Raw genomic sequence first — 17,711 nt, forward strand, 5'->3', positions numbered from 1 at the left:
GGCGTGGTGAGCATCCCAAAGCCATCCCAAGATGAGGAATGAGCCTGTAGATACCCTGTCCTGCGGATCTTTCCGTCACACTTGCCAGAATCCCCCTGGGTGGTTAAGAAATGGCCCACAGGACCCTTACTGCAGGTAACCAAGAGAGTTACAGAACAGCGGCTGTCTTCATTTCTCTACTCGCCTGGTCCTTCGCATTCACCCCCAGGGGCCGTCAGGAAGATTCTGCCGGGACTAAGGATGAAGGGAAAAGAATGATGGAGAATGAAGGAGGTGTAGATGGGTGCAAGAGGCAGGACGAAGGCAAACAGTTAGGCACCTGGCACCTCCTCGCAGGGCCCAGGACACCTTGGAAGAGGAAATGGGAGGAGGGAGCGGTGGGAATAGGTACACCGGGGGCTCCAGCATTTCCGAAGAAGAGGATAGGAAGTGGGGTAAAGGGGATGGGAAACTTGTCTAGAAGATGCCTTTGCCCGGCAAACACGGATTCAACAAAGACTGTATTCTGAGGATGCTGGTCTTGGAGAAGCAGCTGGAAGGGATAAGGCTGCGGCGGAGGGGGACAGAGTCCATGCCTGATTGGACGAATGGATGAATGCGTGGATGGATGCATGGATGGATGGATGGATGGATGGACGGACTAAGTGAGTGAGTGGTTGCGGGAACCTCAGACGTTCCCAGGTTGGAGCAGCGCGCCCGGCAGGGGTCACTGCGAGCCCCGACCGCGGGAAGGGGGCGCAGGCGCGGCTGGCGCCAAGGCCCTCCCTCGGCGGGGTGGGGGCGGGCGGGGGGCGGAGAGGGCTGGGGGTGGGGTTAGAGAAAAGGACCCGAAAGACATCCAAACTTCCGGTGCCTGCGGAGAGCCGAGCGGTTGTGCTACCGAGAGAGGCTGTACCGAGTGGCTTCTGCTCGGGCGGAGGCTACAGGGCGGACGCTCGGGCCGGCGCAGCCATGGTGAAGATAAGCTTCCAGCCGGCGGTGGCCGGCATCAAGGGCGACAAGGCCGACAAGGCTTCGGCCTCGGCCTCGGCCCCAGCGCCCGCCCCGGCCGCTGAGATCCTGCTGACGCCGGCTCGGGTGAGAAGGGCCGGGGATCTCCGGCGGCCGGGGGTGCGGGGAACCGAAGCTCGCCCGGCCGCCTCCGGCGACTGCCCGAGGTGCATCGGGACCCCGGGGTCTAAAGCGGAGTGGGGGGTTGCTGGGAGTCCGGGATGGATCTTCCCATCCGGAAGTGGGGAGGGGGCTTGGGTCTCGACCTTCAGCTGCAGCCGAAAGCGTTAAGTCTGAAGAATCGGAGGGGATCCGGTCGCTGTCCCAGGTGGGGAAGAGCTCCAGGTCTCTTCCAAAAGTGGAGGGGGCCCTAGGCGCCTGGTCCCCAAAGAGGGGAGGGGGCTGGTCCGAAGAAGTTCGAGGAATGTTGGGGGGGGTATAGGCGTCTGGTTCCAATCAGGGAGGAGGGGCCAGGTGGGGGATGGGAGGAGAGTTGAACATTGTTTTCCCCAAAGTAGGGTGGTGGGTTGTGATTGGTGGGGAATAAAGGAGATGAGGGGTCTGGTGCCAACGAAGGGGGAGGGACTGTGGATTTCGTCCCAAACGGGAGACTGCTGGGGGGGGGGGGGGGGCGGGGGGCGAGGGATGTGCTGTTAGTCCGCACCTGAATTAGTGGATCAGAAAGTGATGAGATATGAAATGAAAATAAACCAGAACTCTCCCGGCCGCACGTCCGGGATTCGAGATTCGGGGTTACGAGGTTGGATGCCCTGATCCCACCCTACCCCAGGCCGCCTGGGCCTCCCTGCCCTCCTCTTCCTTCCTCTCCCGCCTCCCTGGACCTCTGGGCTACCCCGTCCAGCCCGCGGTGCCCCGGTGCCCTCTATCCCGGAGGCTGCGCTTTGTGGGGGCGGACCTCGGTGCACCCCGCCCCCGCCAGCTCCCCTCCTCCCCTTTCCCTCCGGCCTGGGGTAGAGGAGGCATTTCCGCCGGTGGAAAACTGTCTGAGCTGCGAGGAGTCCGACCAGGGGAGGGCCCAGAGGGGCCAGACGCGTGGCGGGCGAGGAGGGGAGGGAGAGCTTGGTTCAGTCTGGCTCTGGAGTGGCCCCGGCAAAGGTGTCTACGCCGCCCGTCCCCGTCCCATTGCTGGCTACTGGGATGTCTTCCTCAGCGCCAAGGCCCCTCCCCAAATTGATGGCTCCAACTAAATCTTGCTGGGGTATGGAAAGCCGGGTGCTGCAGAATGACCTGTGCCCTGGGAGAAGGGGACACAGGAGAGGGTAGTCAGAGGTGGGTGTCACACACCCAAGTGAAGATTCCCTGAGTGCTGAATTCCAGGAAGAGCCTTGGCGAGCTCCCCTGTCCTGGCGTGGTCACTGTGGCATCAGTAACACCCAGGCTGGGTTGGGGGGTTTGCTCTGCAGCCTGGATCAGAGCAGCTCCGTCTTCTTCTGATGCTTGGATGGGAAGGGGACATTTCCTATTTGAAGGCCTGGCCTGCAGCTTTTAAAGTTTGCAAGAGGCTCTTTAAACCTCCTTCCTCCCCCTCTGCCCCCAGAGAGTGCAGGACGCTCACCCCTTTCTTCTCCCAGCTGCTTCTCCCAGAACCAGGTACCCAGCTGAGGCCTGGAAAACGACCCTGACACCCAGAGCTACAAGACTCAGGCAGGAGGGAGGATCAGCCAGACAGTGGGAGGATGCAATTCAAACTCCATCAGAAGGTCTGCCGGATTTCACAGGAGCCGCACATTCTCCAGTGGCAGCCTGCTCGTGGTGTCGGGAGGGATGGTGGATGCCAGCATCGCCTCGGCAGTATCTGACATCCAGCTTCTGGCTCCCAAGTCCAGCGTCCTCTCTTCCCCCTCACCCAGCATGAAATGGAAATATCAACATCTTCTTCCCTGGGGGCTGTTTGCAGTGGCCTCCAGCCTGCTGAGTGTGCTTGCCACCCCTGGCAAACCTTGTTAGTTGGGCAGGGTCCCCCTCACTCTTAACTGGCAAGGGGGAGCCATTGGGCCCCAGGAGGAGGATTACTATCCCAGCATCTTTACATCAGATCTGCTTATTAATAAACTTTCACAGCTCCTCAGCCCTGAGGGCTCAGGGGAGGCTTTCGGGTGTTGCACGTTGGCCCTGCCAGTCCCCTGATGGAATTGGAGCCTTGGGAAGAGAGTTCACTTCTGTGAACCTTCTGTGGCCTTAACCGGCCAGTGGGCACATTGCCCCCACATCCAGTGCCTGATGTAGAGCAAGCCCCCCTGCCGTGGCCACCCCCTCCCCCCGCATGGCCCCCCACCTCACCAGTAAGTTCAGGAGGCGCCCAGCATTTACAGTAGCCCAGGACAGCATGAGCAGGGACTGCTTCACCAAAACAGGGCATTTGGGTTGGTCCCGTGCTGATGGGTTGTCAGAATGTGGAAGTGTTAGTTGCTCAGTCTATTAGAGTGAGTGTTCTTCGTTCAGTCTGATTCTTTGCAACTCCATGGACTCTAGCCTGCCAGGCTCCTCTGTCCATGGGATTTCCCAGGCAAGAATACTGGAGTAGGTTGCCATTCCCTTCTCCAGGGGATCTTCCTCACCCAGGGATCTAACCTAGGTGTCCCGCATTGCAGGCAGATCCTTTACTGTCTGAACCACATGGGCTGTCAGAGGAAAGCTTATTAGAAGGTCTCTTCCGGCTGGGGGTGACCCTGGAACCATCCCTGGTCATTGAACTGAATCAAAAATAAGACTTAAAGCCTTGGAAGGACCAACTGATGAACAGAGGCATTCCTGAGTGCCTCTCCCCCATGAAGCCACCCTCTAAGCTGTCACAGTAAAATGTCAACCTGAGTGCAGGCCCCCAGGGCCAGGCTAGGGGTAGTAGCATCCTCACTGTGGGCCTCCCTCTGCTTCTCTGCAGAAAAGTGAAACAAGGAGGATTTTGTCCCCAGACCTGCTGCTGGAAGGAAGCTCCTCGGTGGGGCCCGGGAAGGGATGGGGGTGGGGGCCCATCTGGGCCTCCAGCTGCCCACCCTCCCCACGTGGTGCTTGCCTCTGAGATAATGAGTTGCCTGCACTGATGGGCAGCTGGCCACAAGCCAGCTCGGAAAGTGGGCTGGACGGGAAGCACCCCTCTTAGCACCCTCTGGCCAGCCCTATGCCTCTCAGCCCAGTTCCCCTCTCCCCACCATCTGCCTCTGTCTTTGCTTACCCATGTGTTACACACACGCACACGCACAGAGCCAGGTGTGGGCATGTACAGACTCAAACGATTGGGCTGGGGGCCTCCAAGAGGAGAGAAGTGAGGTCAATACAGTCATCTCAGTGCTGTAATTTTCTCCTAGGCTTTGGCCTTTGATTAATGTCACCCCCTCCCCCAGCCCACATACCTGGGGATCAGATTTCACTTTCCACCTCCCTGCCTCAGGTCCTTGGCAGGAGGGAGCTGGGTCTCCCACAGTGGTGGGGGGGGTGGGGGGGTAGGGGGAGGGTCCCCTAACCAGCCCAGGGGGTGGAGCAGGGCTCCGCATCCCCACCCACCGGCCCCATGGGCTGGGCTAAGAGGACCTCCGTGGTTGGGGGTCCTCCCCCCCCGCCCCCGGACCCCGGGCCTTTGCTGAGGGGCTCTGGTGTCTGGGCTTGGGCTGCGGTGACTTTTTTCTGCTTTCTCTCTCCTTTCCCTCTCTTCTTCGGGTTCCCCTCAGCCCGTTGGTCCTTGCGTGTTTCCAGGCTGTCAGCAAATTGCCACGGAGGATGAGTTTCTCTTACCAGAAAGAAAAAAAATGTTTCTGGTGAGACCAGTGGAGCACAGCCAGCGCCTGGTGAACCGTTGACCCCAGGAATGCCCTGCCAGCTCTGCGTCTATCTTCCTCGGCCTTTGTTCTCTGGGGTCTCCCCTTGCCTGTCAGGAGCAGAACAGGAGAGCAGTTGAGCAGAGCAGAGGGCTGTGGGGAGTGTTCTCTGGCCCACATCCTTCCTGGGGCAGCAGTGGGTCCCTGGGCCACCCTGGGTTTCACTGATGGAGGGTTCACGACTAGTCCTCAGCATTCACCCCGCTGATGTGTGCTCTGCTGAGCACAGGTCTGCGAGGAGGCCCAGCCCCCTTACCCCGAGAGGCTTCTGTTTCCCTCACCCACACACACAGTGTCTCTCTCACTGGTGGCCTCGTCTCTGAGGTCTGCAGCCTGGGAAAGAAAGATGCTCAGGAAGAAGGAATGGTGCTGGGGAGGTGAGGGTGGGGACCCTGGCCACGGCCGTAGGCCTGGGCCTGCAGTGGGTGCATTTCTGGCTCCCCTGCCACCCTCCTCCGAGCAGCCTGCAACTGGAGTTTCATCTGCTTGCAGCTATTCTGAACATTGTTACTGAGGGAAAGTTGCTCGGAGCTCTCTCCATGAGCCCTGTGGGGGGGGGTTGGTGTGGGGGAGTCTCCTGAGTTAATGCTTCAGTTGGCTGAGTTCCCCAGACTCTTGAGGGCCTGCTTTGCCAAATCATTTAGTGAACACTACCGCAGGCTCCGTGAGACAGGCCGGCCGAGGCCTGGGTCCCTCCTGGGCCCCAGACACATGGCCCACATGCTCCACACAAGCACACAGTGAGGCCTGTTGCCTGGGACACCCGGCTGCCGTGGAAACTGTCTTTTCCTGCTTTCTGGAAGACCCCCAAATGCCTGGCTGGGGGGTAACTGCTCCATATGAGGGTGGGCATTCTCCTGGGGCTCCAGCATGACAGGTGAAGCAGCTCGGGGGGCGAGGGGTGGTGGCGACTTCAGGAAGGATCCCCCTCGGCCGACATCCTGGGTGCATTGAGCAGGTAGGATCCTAGGTTCCAGCCCAGGCTCCCCACAGGCCTCGGAGGGCGGCCCACCTCTGTGGGGCTTTACCTCCTGGTGCCTCTGTCTGGAAGCTGGGACACTAGCGGCCTCTGGGTCTGCTCTCCCCAGTCGCCACTGCTCAGCCACAATGCGCCTGGGGAGTTGGCCCCCGGAAGGCCAGGGCAGAGGGGTGTCAGGTAGGGAGGGGAGCAGGGCGTGAGCCATGGGTGTGCACTCAGGACTGTTAGTAGGGGCAGGATGTGTATGCGTGCCTAGCCACGTCCAACTCTTTGTGACCCCATGGACTGCAGCCCATCAGGCTCCTCTGTCTGTCGGATCCTCCAGGCAAGAATGCTGGAGTGGGTTGCCATTGCCTGCTCCAAGAGATCTTCCGACCCAGGGATCAAACCCGCATCTCTTGTGTCTCCTGCATTGGCAGGCAGGTTCTTTACCACTGTGCCACGTGGGAAGCAGGATCGGAAACCACTGTCCACTTCACATCTGGGAAAGGGGGGGGGGGAACCCAAGCCTTCACAGGGACCCCCACAGAGACATATGAGGACATGGGCGTGGGGCATCAAGGGGTCCCGGCTGGAGACTGTCCTTCTTGGCCACACTAGCCTGGCCTCACTTGTCTCTGGGGCCCCTCCTCCGTTGCCATCCTTAATGACCCCTCTCCCCACCTCCGTGCCCTGCCCAGCCCCTCCCCCAGGCACCTGCCCCAGCCAGGAGCTGAAAGGCGGCTGTAAAACTGGTAGGCCTCACCTTGTTCCTGAACTTCAATTATGGACAGGCCCCCTCAGCTCTTGCTTTATAACCACTGACTTTTTTGTTGTTGTTGGGTTGTTTTCTGGTTTGGTTTTTTTTTTTTTTAAAGCAATTCTCACAGGCTTGCTTTTGCTTCTCTGGAGCAAAGCATGGCCACAGTGCAGCCTCGACAGCTGGCTGCGGTGGTGGCCCTAAAAAGGAATGGTTTATCTGATAAAGACCTGCTATTTTTATCTAACACTTGATCCTTTACAAAGGGCTTTCAGGGCCTGTGTCTCCTTTAATCCCGACAAAACCCTGTCAGAACAAGTCTGTTCACATTTCACAGGAGGACCATCGGAGGGTCAGAGGCACCCTACACGGGCACGCGGCCCCTGCTGGGGGCACCTCTGGCTTCTGCAGCCCCACCCATCTCACTGAATACAGATGTTGTGTCGCCAGGGCAGGATTCACAGAGGGTGTGGTGCCTGGCCTATCTTTTGGGTCACCCACCTTTCCTGAGGACCCACTTAAGATGGTGGGTCCCTTGGGTGGCTTGTGCCTGTGAGTCACTGGCCGAGCTCGGCCATCGGTCACCCTGTCCTGCACTGATCCTGGTAGCCCTTTGGAGAGAGAAAGCCCTTGCAGCCTCGCGCCCACTGCTGGCAGCTGTCCTGTGGGCAGTGGCCACAGGCACTAGTGACCGTGGTCAGTGCTGCCAAGGAGCCCTGGGTGCTGGGGAGAGGCCAGCCAGACGGGTGGTCTCACCAGGTGCTTCTTCAGATCACAGGGACCCCGCAGCAGGGCCAGGATGGGGAGAGGCCCCAGGTTGCAGATAGCCCAGCCTGTGAGGGGGGGCAGGATGGACAGGGGTACCTCTCCATCCTCTGTCTCCATCCCAAGGTGCTGGAGGCAGGGGGTGGGGTGGGGGTCACTAGCCTGGTGATACGTGTGCCTAGAGATGGGGGTTCGTCTTTCAGGCATTTGCTATGCCTGCAATGCGGGTTCCATCCCTGGGTCGGGAAAATTCCCCTGGAGAAATGGCAGCCCACTCCAGTACTGCCTGGAAAATTCCGTGGACTGAGGAGCCTGGTAGGCTACAATCCATGGGGTCGCAAAGAGTCGGACATGACTGAGCGACTTCAGTTTCACTTTCCTGCAGGAAGGGAGTGGGGAGAGGGGAGAGCCCCAGGCAGGAGGCTTCACACAGCCCCACAGGAGACGCCCTTCTGCTCCCTGAGGCCCCAGTCCCACCCTCCCCTGTACCTCAAACACAGCAGGCCTGCACCCCACCCCTTCCAGGCTGAGCCCCCTGTGTGCACTGAGAGTAAGGGCCTGTCCTGGGCAACTTCGACCTGAACTGTGTGTACACTGCCAGCCTTGGCTGCAGGGTGAAGAGTGGAAACACACACAGCACTAAGCAGACAGTTAATGAGAGGGTCCGGGCTCTGGGCCTCCCCTCTGCACCCCCATCTCTGCCTTAGGTCCCCGAGGTTGGGAGTAGGGCAGGGCCCCTACCCTCACCCAGCTGCATCCAAACACCATAGAGGCAAGGTTGAATGGTGGACCCTGGAGGCAGAGCCAGGCCTGGGCCTTCTCGAGGTCTCCAGGGTGAATGGGGCCTGGGCTAGGGCAGGGGTGGATAAAGATGAGCAATGGCCCAGGCCACACAGCTGGGTAAGAGCCCCGAGTCACTAGACTCTCAGTCCAGTGCTCTGGGGAGAGCAGGGTTTCTGAGTTACACACCCACCTCCAGCCGCTGGCCCAGACGGGTGTGGACCAGAGTTGGGTCAGGATGGTTTATTTCTTGGCAGCCCTGTAACTACTTGTCCCGAGCCAGGGCCTGGCTCCCCAAAGAGGGTGTTTCCAGGAATCTCCTGCCCTGGCCACCACAGCCACGTTTCCGTCCCGGCAGAGGGGCCCTGGCTTCCAGAAGCCTCTAGACTCCACCCCGCGGGCTCTGCTCCTGACAGCCTGCTCCACACCAGTGCCTGGTTATTCCATCGCTGCCCAGCAGGCTGCTCTCTGCCCAAAGTGGCCAGAGGGGACAAGCACACGTGCCTAGACCCTGGGGGCCTCCTGGAGCCCTGTCCCCACCAGTGAGCTACTGGGAACCTCCTTGGTCTGATGCAGCGGCTCCCAACCTGCCCGGTGCACCCTGGTTCCTACAGGTTCTGAGGCCAGGCATGGTCATCAAGGTCACATCTGTGCTTCCCCCCCCACCACCCCCAGTTTGAAAGAATCTACTGTGGTCATAGCTGGTATAATGAAGGGGACTAATGGCATAGGGGCTTCAAAATACTCTTGCTGAGTCCCTGTGGGTCATTTTATGTGGCTTCCAGGTGGGGCTTGGTTTCTCTTTGGAGGGAAGAGCTGGGGCCCTGGGGATGCTTCCTTTCCTTCCAGATGATGCTCTGTGTGTCCCGAGCATCGCCCTCCCCTGCCTCTGCCCCCCAGGCTCCTTGCCAGCCAGCAGGGTGAGGCCTCACTTTGGGAAATGGGGGTGCGGGAGGGATCCCCAACGGACGTGGGACCACCACGAGGCTGACCCTGCACTGCCGTCCACAGGAGGAGCGGCCCCCCTACCACCGCTACAAGAAGGGGGGCTCCGTGGGCGGCGTGTGCTACCTGTCGATGGGCATGGTCGTGCTGCTCATGGGCCTGGTGTTTGCCTCCGTCTACATCTACAGATACTTCTTCCTGGCTCAGGTAAGGTGGGCAGAAGAAGGTGGGGCAAAACAGTGGCCTTTAGAGGAGGAAGTGAACCCCCCACCCCCCAGGTGGGACGAGTGCCCCACAAGCCTAGAAGATTTCGCAGCCTCCTCCTTCTCCCTGGTCTTGGTTCAGGAGACAGGACTCGGGTGCCATCGTCTGACTGACGTGGGGTCTGGAGGAGTGGCCTTACCTGTCTCTTTGGACACATCTGAAGCTGACAGCTCTCCCGGGACTACAGTCCGTGATGGGGGAGGCAGGATTAGCATCTGGGCTGTGAGGCTGGCAGCCCCTTTCCATGGTGACCCCAGAGCATCAGCACCAAAAACTCGGGGTGCAGCAGAAACTAGAACTCTGCAGGCCCTCAGAGCCTGGCCCCCTGTGCCCTGCAGGTCATGCTTCAAGGAATTCCCATTCCATGCCTGGTCATCTGAGCTACAACCCATGAAAGGTGGAGGGTGGCTTACAGAGTCACCTCCGCCCCCTGTTAGGGTGGCCCCCGCCCACGATCACACCTGGTCATCTGCTCGCCCAGGCTGTCTGGGCACAAAGCTGGGCCAGAGACCTGGCCGTGGTCACAGCAGCCTTGACATCTGCCCAGGCCTGGGGAGGGAGGCAGGGCCCCCAAGTTCTTGGAAGGGAAGGTAGTTCAATGAAAGTTTGCTCAATGACCATAAACATAACAACATGGGGTATCTCAGTGACCAAAAGGCTGGGAATTGCCCGTTGTTTATGACCCTTCTCACCCTCAAGCCCTGGGCTTTGACTTCCTCGTCACCCAGTTTCTCTAGGGTGGAATTCACTAAAGAGCTTGCAGGCTGGGTGACTTTCCCCTTGAAACCTCAGCTCTGGCACACCCACCCACTTCCCCATTTGTTCGGCATCCTCTCCTCCCCCACGACCTGCTTTCCCCCTGGTTCCTGGTTTTCGCTTTCTGGGGCCTTTTCCTGTTGCAGCTGTGCTGCTGTCCTGGACTTCCCCTCTGGTTGCAGCCCCAACTCATGCCTCGTTCTCAGGGCATGGGGAACCTCAGAGCAGCCTTGCCCCTGCGCCCTGGGACCCCTGGGACTGTATGATTCATGTGTGATGATTCACTCTTCTGGGAGAACGCAGCTGAAACAGAAAGGGACGTCTGCCTGTCGTGACCTGGAGGAGCCAGAGGGGGCCCCCCCTGCGGCCACCAGTCAGTCACGTGGCCTCGGTCGCACCCGGCCACCTCCCTTCCCTTGTTGATGGAATGATAAGCGGGCCCTTCAAATGGGGGACACCGCGTTTGTCAAGGTTTCTCAGGAGGCCCAGGTCCGGGGAGGTGGTGGGGCTTGTGTGAGGTTGAACACAGCTTGGGGAGGGGCAGGAGGCGGGGGGGGGGGGGGGGGGGCGGGGCGGGGCGGGGTTGCCACCAGCATCTGATAACAAGGCTGACTCTCAGTCCCTCCCCCTTCCTGGCCCTCCAAGGTCTCCAGGGCCCCTTGCAGAGGCTGCAAGAAGGTGGGCGGGCACCCCCTGGTGGCAGTGGAGGGTGGCACCCCGACCCCACTCCAGGCTCTTTCGCCGGTATCTGTCCTCCCACTGGCCCATCCCCTTTCACCGCCATAGACTCATGGACTTGGGGAGCAGAAGGGGTCACTTTGTTTTACAGATGGGGAAGCTGAGCCTCAGCGAAATCATCCTCCTAGAAACTGGCACACCCGGCTCACCCTCCCTGACTCCCATGTTTCTCAGTTTCTGCATCTGTGAGATGGGCGTCCCAGCCCCGCCCTCCCCGCTTCCCCAGGCCTTCCGAGCCGGGAGTGGTTGGGCAGGCAGCAGGGGCCTCGCGGAGTGCCTTGTGTGACCAGGTTGTCTCTCTCTCTCACCCCGCTCCCCACCTTGCTCAGCTGGCCCGAGACAACTTCTTCCACTGCGGCGTCCTCTACGAAGACTCCCTGTCCTCCCAGGCCCACAGTCGCATGGAGCTGGAGGAGGACGTGAAGATCTACCTCGAGGAGAACTACGAGCGCATCAACGTGCCTGTGCCCCAGTTTGGGGGCGGCGACCCTGCAGACATCATCCACGACTTTCAGCGGGTGAGGCCGGCCAGGTCCGGGGCGGGGGTGGCGGGTGGGCACCCGGAGGACCAACAGACATGAAAGGAGAATGCCCACACCCTTTGTACAAACTTGGAGTACATACCCCTGCAGTACAAACCGTGGCGCAGACGTCTATGGCTTTAGGTCCATCGGGGGTTTAGAGACCCCGCCTTTATCATGTAGTTCTTGCGGTTATCACTGACTGTGAACTCGTCATGGTTGATTTTCTCCTGGGCCACCTGACAGCTGCAGACGCTGGCTCTCATGGGCTAGGCCAGTGTTCCTTTTAATGAGCTCTTTCCACGTTGACATCTTCTCAAGATGCAGCACTCGGGGGTGGGGCGGAGCATCTCGCTAAGGGTCTCAGAGGTCGGCAGGGGTGGCCGGACTTACCAGGTTTGATGAGAATCATAGTCGGGGCATTACCCTGATTCTCAGAGCTCAGCTGTGTAACCTCCCGAGAAGAATCCTTGTCACAACTGAAGCATTTGATAGTGTTTTCATCTAGTAAGTGGAATCTACTATAGACACAGCCTAGGAAAGGAGATGGAGAAGGCAATGGCACCCCACTCCAGTACTCTTGCCTGGAAAATGCCATGGATGGAGGAGCCTGGTAGGCTGCAGTCCATGGGGTCGCTAAGAGTCGGACACGACTGAGCGACTTCCCTTTCCCTTTTCACTTTCATGCATTGGAGGAGGAAATGGCAACCCACTCCAGTGTTCTTGCCTGGAGAATCCCAGGGACGGAGGAGCCTGGTGGGCTGCCGTCTATGGGGTCGCACAGAGTCGGACACGACTGAAGTGACTTAGCAGCAGCAGCAGGAAAGGAGAGTGGGAGAAGGGAGCCCCGCCCAGATATTGAGGAATCCGGGGTACATCACTGGGAGCACGTGGATTCACACCTCGCACAGCCCGCCGGGGCCAAGCCCTCACCTGCAGACACTGATGTGGCCTTTTCTTTCTGCTCAGGGTCTCACCGCTTATCATGACATCTCCCTGGACAAGTGCTACGTCATCGAGCTCAACACCACCATCGTACTGCCCCCCCGCAACTTCTGGGAGCTCCTCATGAATGTGAAGGTGAGCGGGACCCCGGCAGCGTCTTGTCCCTCCCTTGTCCCCCCGCCACCATGAGACAAGGGAGATTTCTGGGGCCAGCAGGGATGGGGGGCCTGGGCGTTGCTGTCAGCTGGTCCCAGTCAGTCCCTCTGGCTCCAGCTCCCTTCTCCCTCACACAGAGTCAATGCGTCTCCTTTCTGCCTTTCCAGCCCCCCACTTCTGCCTCCCTCACTTAAGAACTGAGACCAGCTTCCTTAGCATTCACGGCCATGCCCCATGTTGCCCTATTGACAGCAGTGCAGGGAGGAGGCCAGGGCCCTGCCTCAAAGGAGCACTTCCCCTAGGGTGGGGAGGGGGCAGACTCATGTGTGTGTGAGCACACACACATGCCCACACTCACATGCGCACATGCCCACACACACACGACTCACTGGCAGTGCAGATGCAGGAAGTGCCTGGGGACGTCAGAAGGGTGAGCCATGCGGTCTCTGGATGGAGGGGTGGGCATGTTGGCCGGGCATTTCAGGTGCTGAGGGGACTCGAGTGAGCAGAAGGATGTCGGTGGGGGGAGGTCTGTGGGCAGTTGGGGACCCTGAGGTTGGGCCCGAGTACTGACCTGGTGCTGGGCCGCTCTCCCTCTGCAGAGGGGGACCTACCTCCCTCAGACGTACATCATCCAGGAGGAGATGGTGGTCACGGAGCACGTCAGCGACAAGGAGGCCCTGGGCTCCTTCATCTACCACCTGTGCAGCGGGAAGGACACCTACCGCCTGCGGCGCCGGGCCACCCGGAGACGTGAGTGGCCATCTCCACCCACCTTGGCCCCTGCCCTGAGCTCCAAATCACAGCCCAGCTGAGCCTGGCCCCGGAGCTGGAGACCAGCTGTCAGAGAGCTGGGATTGCAGCAGCAGTAACGACAGCTAATGTTAACTGGGCACTTACTGCATGCCAGGCACTGCTTTACACTCTCTGTCCTCCTAAGGCAGTGTGAGTCATCATCATCATCATCCTTGTCATCTTTTATTCTTGCTGCCCCTTTTAGAGATGAGGAAAGGGGGCGCAGAGAGGTCAACAGACAGCCCTGAGACCACACAGCAGGAAGGTGGCAGAGCTGTGAGGTCTGACTCCGGCTACTGCGCTCATGCCGTTTTACTATGCTGCCTCTGGGTGAAATGGGTGTCATTTCCTGGGCCTCCCCGCCCCTGGTCCTGAGACCCTGCTCAGACTCCGAGGCTGGTGGCCTTCGTGGCCCAGCCAGTTCTAGGCCAGGACACAGGACTCACTAGACTTTCTCTGTTCTCTCCCAGGGATCAACAAACGAGAGGCCAAGAACTGCAACGCCATCCGCCACTTTGAGAACACCTTCGTGGTGGAGACGGTCATCTGCGGGGTGGTGTGAAGCCCCGCCCCCGCCCTCCAGGCCCCGCCCCCACCCTCTTTCGTCTTCTCTTCCGGCCATTCTCTGGCCCTCCTTACCCTGCTTAGCTTGTACTTTGAACGCCTTCCCCGTAGATGTGATGTCTCTCTCCCCGTTTCTCTCCAGCCCTGCCTGCCTCCTTGTACTAGAGCTGTGACCTCTCAAGGCCTCCCCCTCTGCTGACCTCTTGGGTGTGGGGGAGGGAGGGGACGCCCCAAGATGGTTTCTGTGACCAGCATCTTGAGGTCAGGTCCCTGGGGCCCTGGCCCACAGCGGCACTGGTGGCCCAAGGGGAAGGACAGGACGGAAGGAACCAGGCATGTGGGGGCTCTGTCGAAGGGATGGGGTCGGGGGAGAGGGTGTGGAGTGAGGTTCAGTAACGTCTGCACAGCTGGAAGGGCCTAAAAGGCCTTTTGCTTGCTCCGCACGCATCCCCTACTTTGCAGCTCTCAGACCTGAACTGAGGATGGAGGGAACATGACCAAGGATGGACCCCCGCCCCACCCCTCCCAGAGCACAAGGGAAGGTGGCTGTCCTGGGGCTGTCCCCAGGACTCCAGTCAGTGCCTTCAGCCCACCTGTGGGAGCCTGGAGTTTGGGGTGGGGGGTTCAGATAAGTCCGTCAAGCACAATCAATCTCCAGGTGGAACCAAAGAAGGAAAGAGCCAGGGCTGGGGGCACTGGCCCCCAGCAGCACACGCGGGGTCGCCATTGGCCACAGCCACAGAGCAACAGGGTGGGGGTGTCTTCTCCTGTCCAGGGGTGAGAACTGAGCAGGGATGCTCAGTCCTTGGAAGAGAGGGGGGCTCCCTGCTGTCTTGGGGTAGAGCTCTTGTAGGAAACCGCGGGTGGGGGGGAGGGGAGGGAGAGCCAGCTGGTACTTGGGAACCCTGCCTCCTCTCTGGAATTCCGGCCCCCTCTGCTTGGGGGAATGCAGCGTTTACTTTCCTTTTCCTTCTCACTTTTGCATGTTTTTACTGATCGTTCGATATGCTAACCGTTCTCAGCCCGAGCCCTGAAGAGGAGGGCTCTGACACCTCCAGTCAGACTTTGGTGCTCTCTGGAGATAAAAACTCTTGAAGTGCTTTGTATATTTTCTCAATTAGATCTCTTTTCAGAAGTGTCTGTAGAACAATAAACATCTTTGACTTCTGATTTTGGCTTGGGAGAGGTGGGTGGTGGTGGTGATGGTGGTGGTGGGTGAGGGGTGCGCCTCCACCCTGTAGACTGGGTGAGTGCCCCTGGGGTTTGGGAGGTGCAGGTGGACATGCAGGAGAAGCTCCTGGGCCTTGACATCTGGCCCTGCTCCGTGGTTCAGCCGAGGTACGTAGGTGTCCCCTTCTTCCCTCCCTCAAGTCCTCATGTCACCCCGAACCAGGTGGATTCACCTATTACAGGCAAGGGAGGAGGAAAAAGCCTGGAGATTATGCAGCTTGCCCAAGGTCAAGCTGCTTTTTAAGTGCCTATAAACCATCCGTTCAGTTCCACACGGAAGATGACATCATTATTGCTTGTCCTTAAGCGCAAGAACAGTGGCGTGTTCTCCACAATTTCTGGGCAATTAGTAACCATCTTGGGTCTGAACTGAGGTTTGGCGTGAGTCACAGGCTCACATTCTGCAGAAAAGGAGGGGATGGGAGCTGTGGCAAGTGGAGCCCAGGGGTGTGACCCGGGTCCTACCCTGTCGACAGTGCCCACAACCTTCACTCACAGGCTCTGTCATCCTGTGAAGGACGTAAAAGATTCAAATTAATGCAGACACATGTTCTCAAATCCAAAGTCAATCCTGCATAGGTGTCATGTCCTATTACAGTCCCCAGTCTAAATGCAATGCAATCATGATTAAAATGCCGACATTTAACTGACAGATTCAGTTCTTTCGGGGAAAGTAAACGTGGTGAGTGCACAGGTAAATCCTGAAAAGAGAACAGTTTACAGATGTGAAACGTAATTTAAGAGTTTGGCGTAGCGAAGCAAAAGATCAGTGAGACACCATGGAGAGTCCAGAAGTTGACTTAAGATACAAGAGTTAGGTTGTTGACTTAAATTCAGGTTAGTGGAGGATGTTTGGGTTCTTTTTATTGGAACTGACTAGTCATCTTGACAAAAAATTAACCTGCATCCTACTTCCCTGTACAAAATTAATTCAAACTTTTTAGGCATGAAATAAAGCCATAAAAGTACTTGAGATGATTTAAAAGATCATCTTAGAGGAGGGCCATCTTTTTAAGCATGATACCCACGAATTATAAGTTGGACTTCCATTCAGTTCAGTCGCTCAGTCGTATCCAACTCTGCGACCCTTGAACCGCAGCATGCCAGGCCTGCCTGTCCATCACCAACTCCCAAAGTCTACCCAAACTCGTGTCCATTGAGTCCGTAATGCCATCCAACCATCTCATCCTCTGTTGTCCCCTTCTCCTGCCTTCAATCTTTCCCAACATCAGGGTTTTATCAAATGAGTCAGCTCTTTGCATCAGGTGGCCAAAATACTGGAGTTTCAGCTTTAACATCAGTCCTTCCAATGAACACCCAGGACTGATCTCCTTTAGAATGGACTGGTTGGATCTCCTTGCAGTCCAAGGGACTCTCAAGAGTCTTCTCCAACACCACAGTTCAAAAGCATCAATTCTGCGCTCAGCCATCTTTATAGTTCAACTCTCACATCCATACAGGCCAACTGGAAAAACCATAGCCTTGACTAGATGGACCTTTGCTGACAAAGTAATGTCTCTGCTTTTTAATATGCTGTCTAGGTTGGTCATAAGTTTCCCTCCAAAGAGTAAGCATCTTTCAATTTCATGGCTGCAATCACCATCTGCAGTGATTTTGGAGCCCCCCCAAAATAAAGTCAGCGACTGTTTCCACTGTTTCCCCATCTATTTGTCATGAAGTGGTGGGGCCAGATGCCATGATCTTCGTTTTCTGAATGTTGAGTTTTAAGCCCACTTTTTCACTCTCCTCTTTCACTTTCATCAAGAGGCTCTTCAGTTCTTCTTCACTTTCTGCCATAAGGGTGGTGTCATCTGCATATCTGAGGTTATTGATATTTCTCCTGGCAATCTTGATTACAGCTTGTGCTTCATCCATCCCAATGTTTCTCATGATGTACTCTGTATAGGAGTTAAATAAGCAGGGTGACAATATACAGCCTTGACATAACTCCTTTTCCTATTTGGAACCAGTCTGTTGTTCCATGTCCAGTTCTAACTGTTGCTTCCTGACCTGCATACAGGTTTGGACTAATGACAAGTTAAAAATTATACGCAACAAGACATACCACAAAGTCAAGTTTTATAAGTGGCAAACTGAGGGAGATACTTGATTAATACAAACATTGGACATAAGAGGGCTATTTTCCTTAATATGCTAAGTTCTTATAAATTGATATGAAAAATGAACAACCCAATAGATAAAGTAGCAAAGAATATGAGCAGGCAACTCACAGAGAAATACAAATGGATCATTGCTCAAACAAGAACAGATGTTTAATCACAGTTACATAGAAAATACAAACCAAAACTAGGGAGATACAATCTGCAGTAAGTCTGGGGTTTTTTTATTAATAAAAATATTTTTATTCTGAAGCGTTTCATATGTTCAGATTACTATAGGTGAATTGCCAGCATGTAAGTTTTGAAGCAGGCTTCCCAGGTGGCACAGTGATAAGGAATCCACCTGCCTTGGATTGAATGCAGGAGACTCAAGAGGTGTGGGTTTGATCCCTGGGTTGGGAAGATCTCCTGGAGTAGGAAATAGCAACCTGTTCTGTATTCTTGCTTGGAAAACTGCAAGGACAGAGGAGCCTGGTGGGCTGCATGTGATCACAGAGTCGGACATGACTGAGCGGCTGAGCACACACGTTATGACACACAATGACCCCACAGTCAACTCATGAAGCAGAAGCCTGCCAGTATCACTGGATT

The 17,711-nt window shown here is 57.3% G+C and overlaps 1 protein-coding gene across 1 annotated transcript; it reads left to right on the forward strand.

Annotated features, from left to right (window-relative positions):
- The first annotated feature begins 859 nt into the window (after positions 1–859).
- Positions 860–14,940, forward strand: ITM2C (integral membrane protein 2C). Its single transcript, XM_052661962.1, has 6 exons — positions 860–1,077; positions 9,098–9,238; positions 11,119–11,307; positions 12,280–12,390; positions 13,014–13,164; positions 13,677–14,940. The coding sequence occupies exons 1-6, from the start codon at positions 952–954 to the stop codon at positions 13,766–13,768; spliced, it is 810 nt and encodes a 269-aa protein (XP_052517922.1). The 5' UTR covers positions 860–951; the 3' UTR covers positions 13,769–14,940.
- The last annotated feature ends 2,771 nt before the right edge of the window (positions 14,941–17,711 follow it).

Source organism: Budorcas taxicolor, chromosome 2, assembly GCF_023091745.1.
Source record: "Budorcas taxicolor isolate Tak-1 chromosome 2, Takin1.1, whole genome shotgun sequence".
NCBI classification, from domain to species: Eukaryota; Metazoa; Chordata; class Mammalia; order Artiodactyla; family Bovidae; genus Budorcas; species Budorcas taxicolor.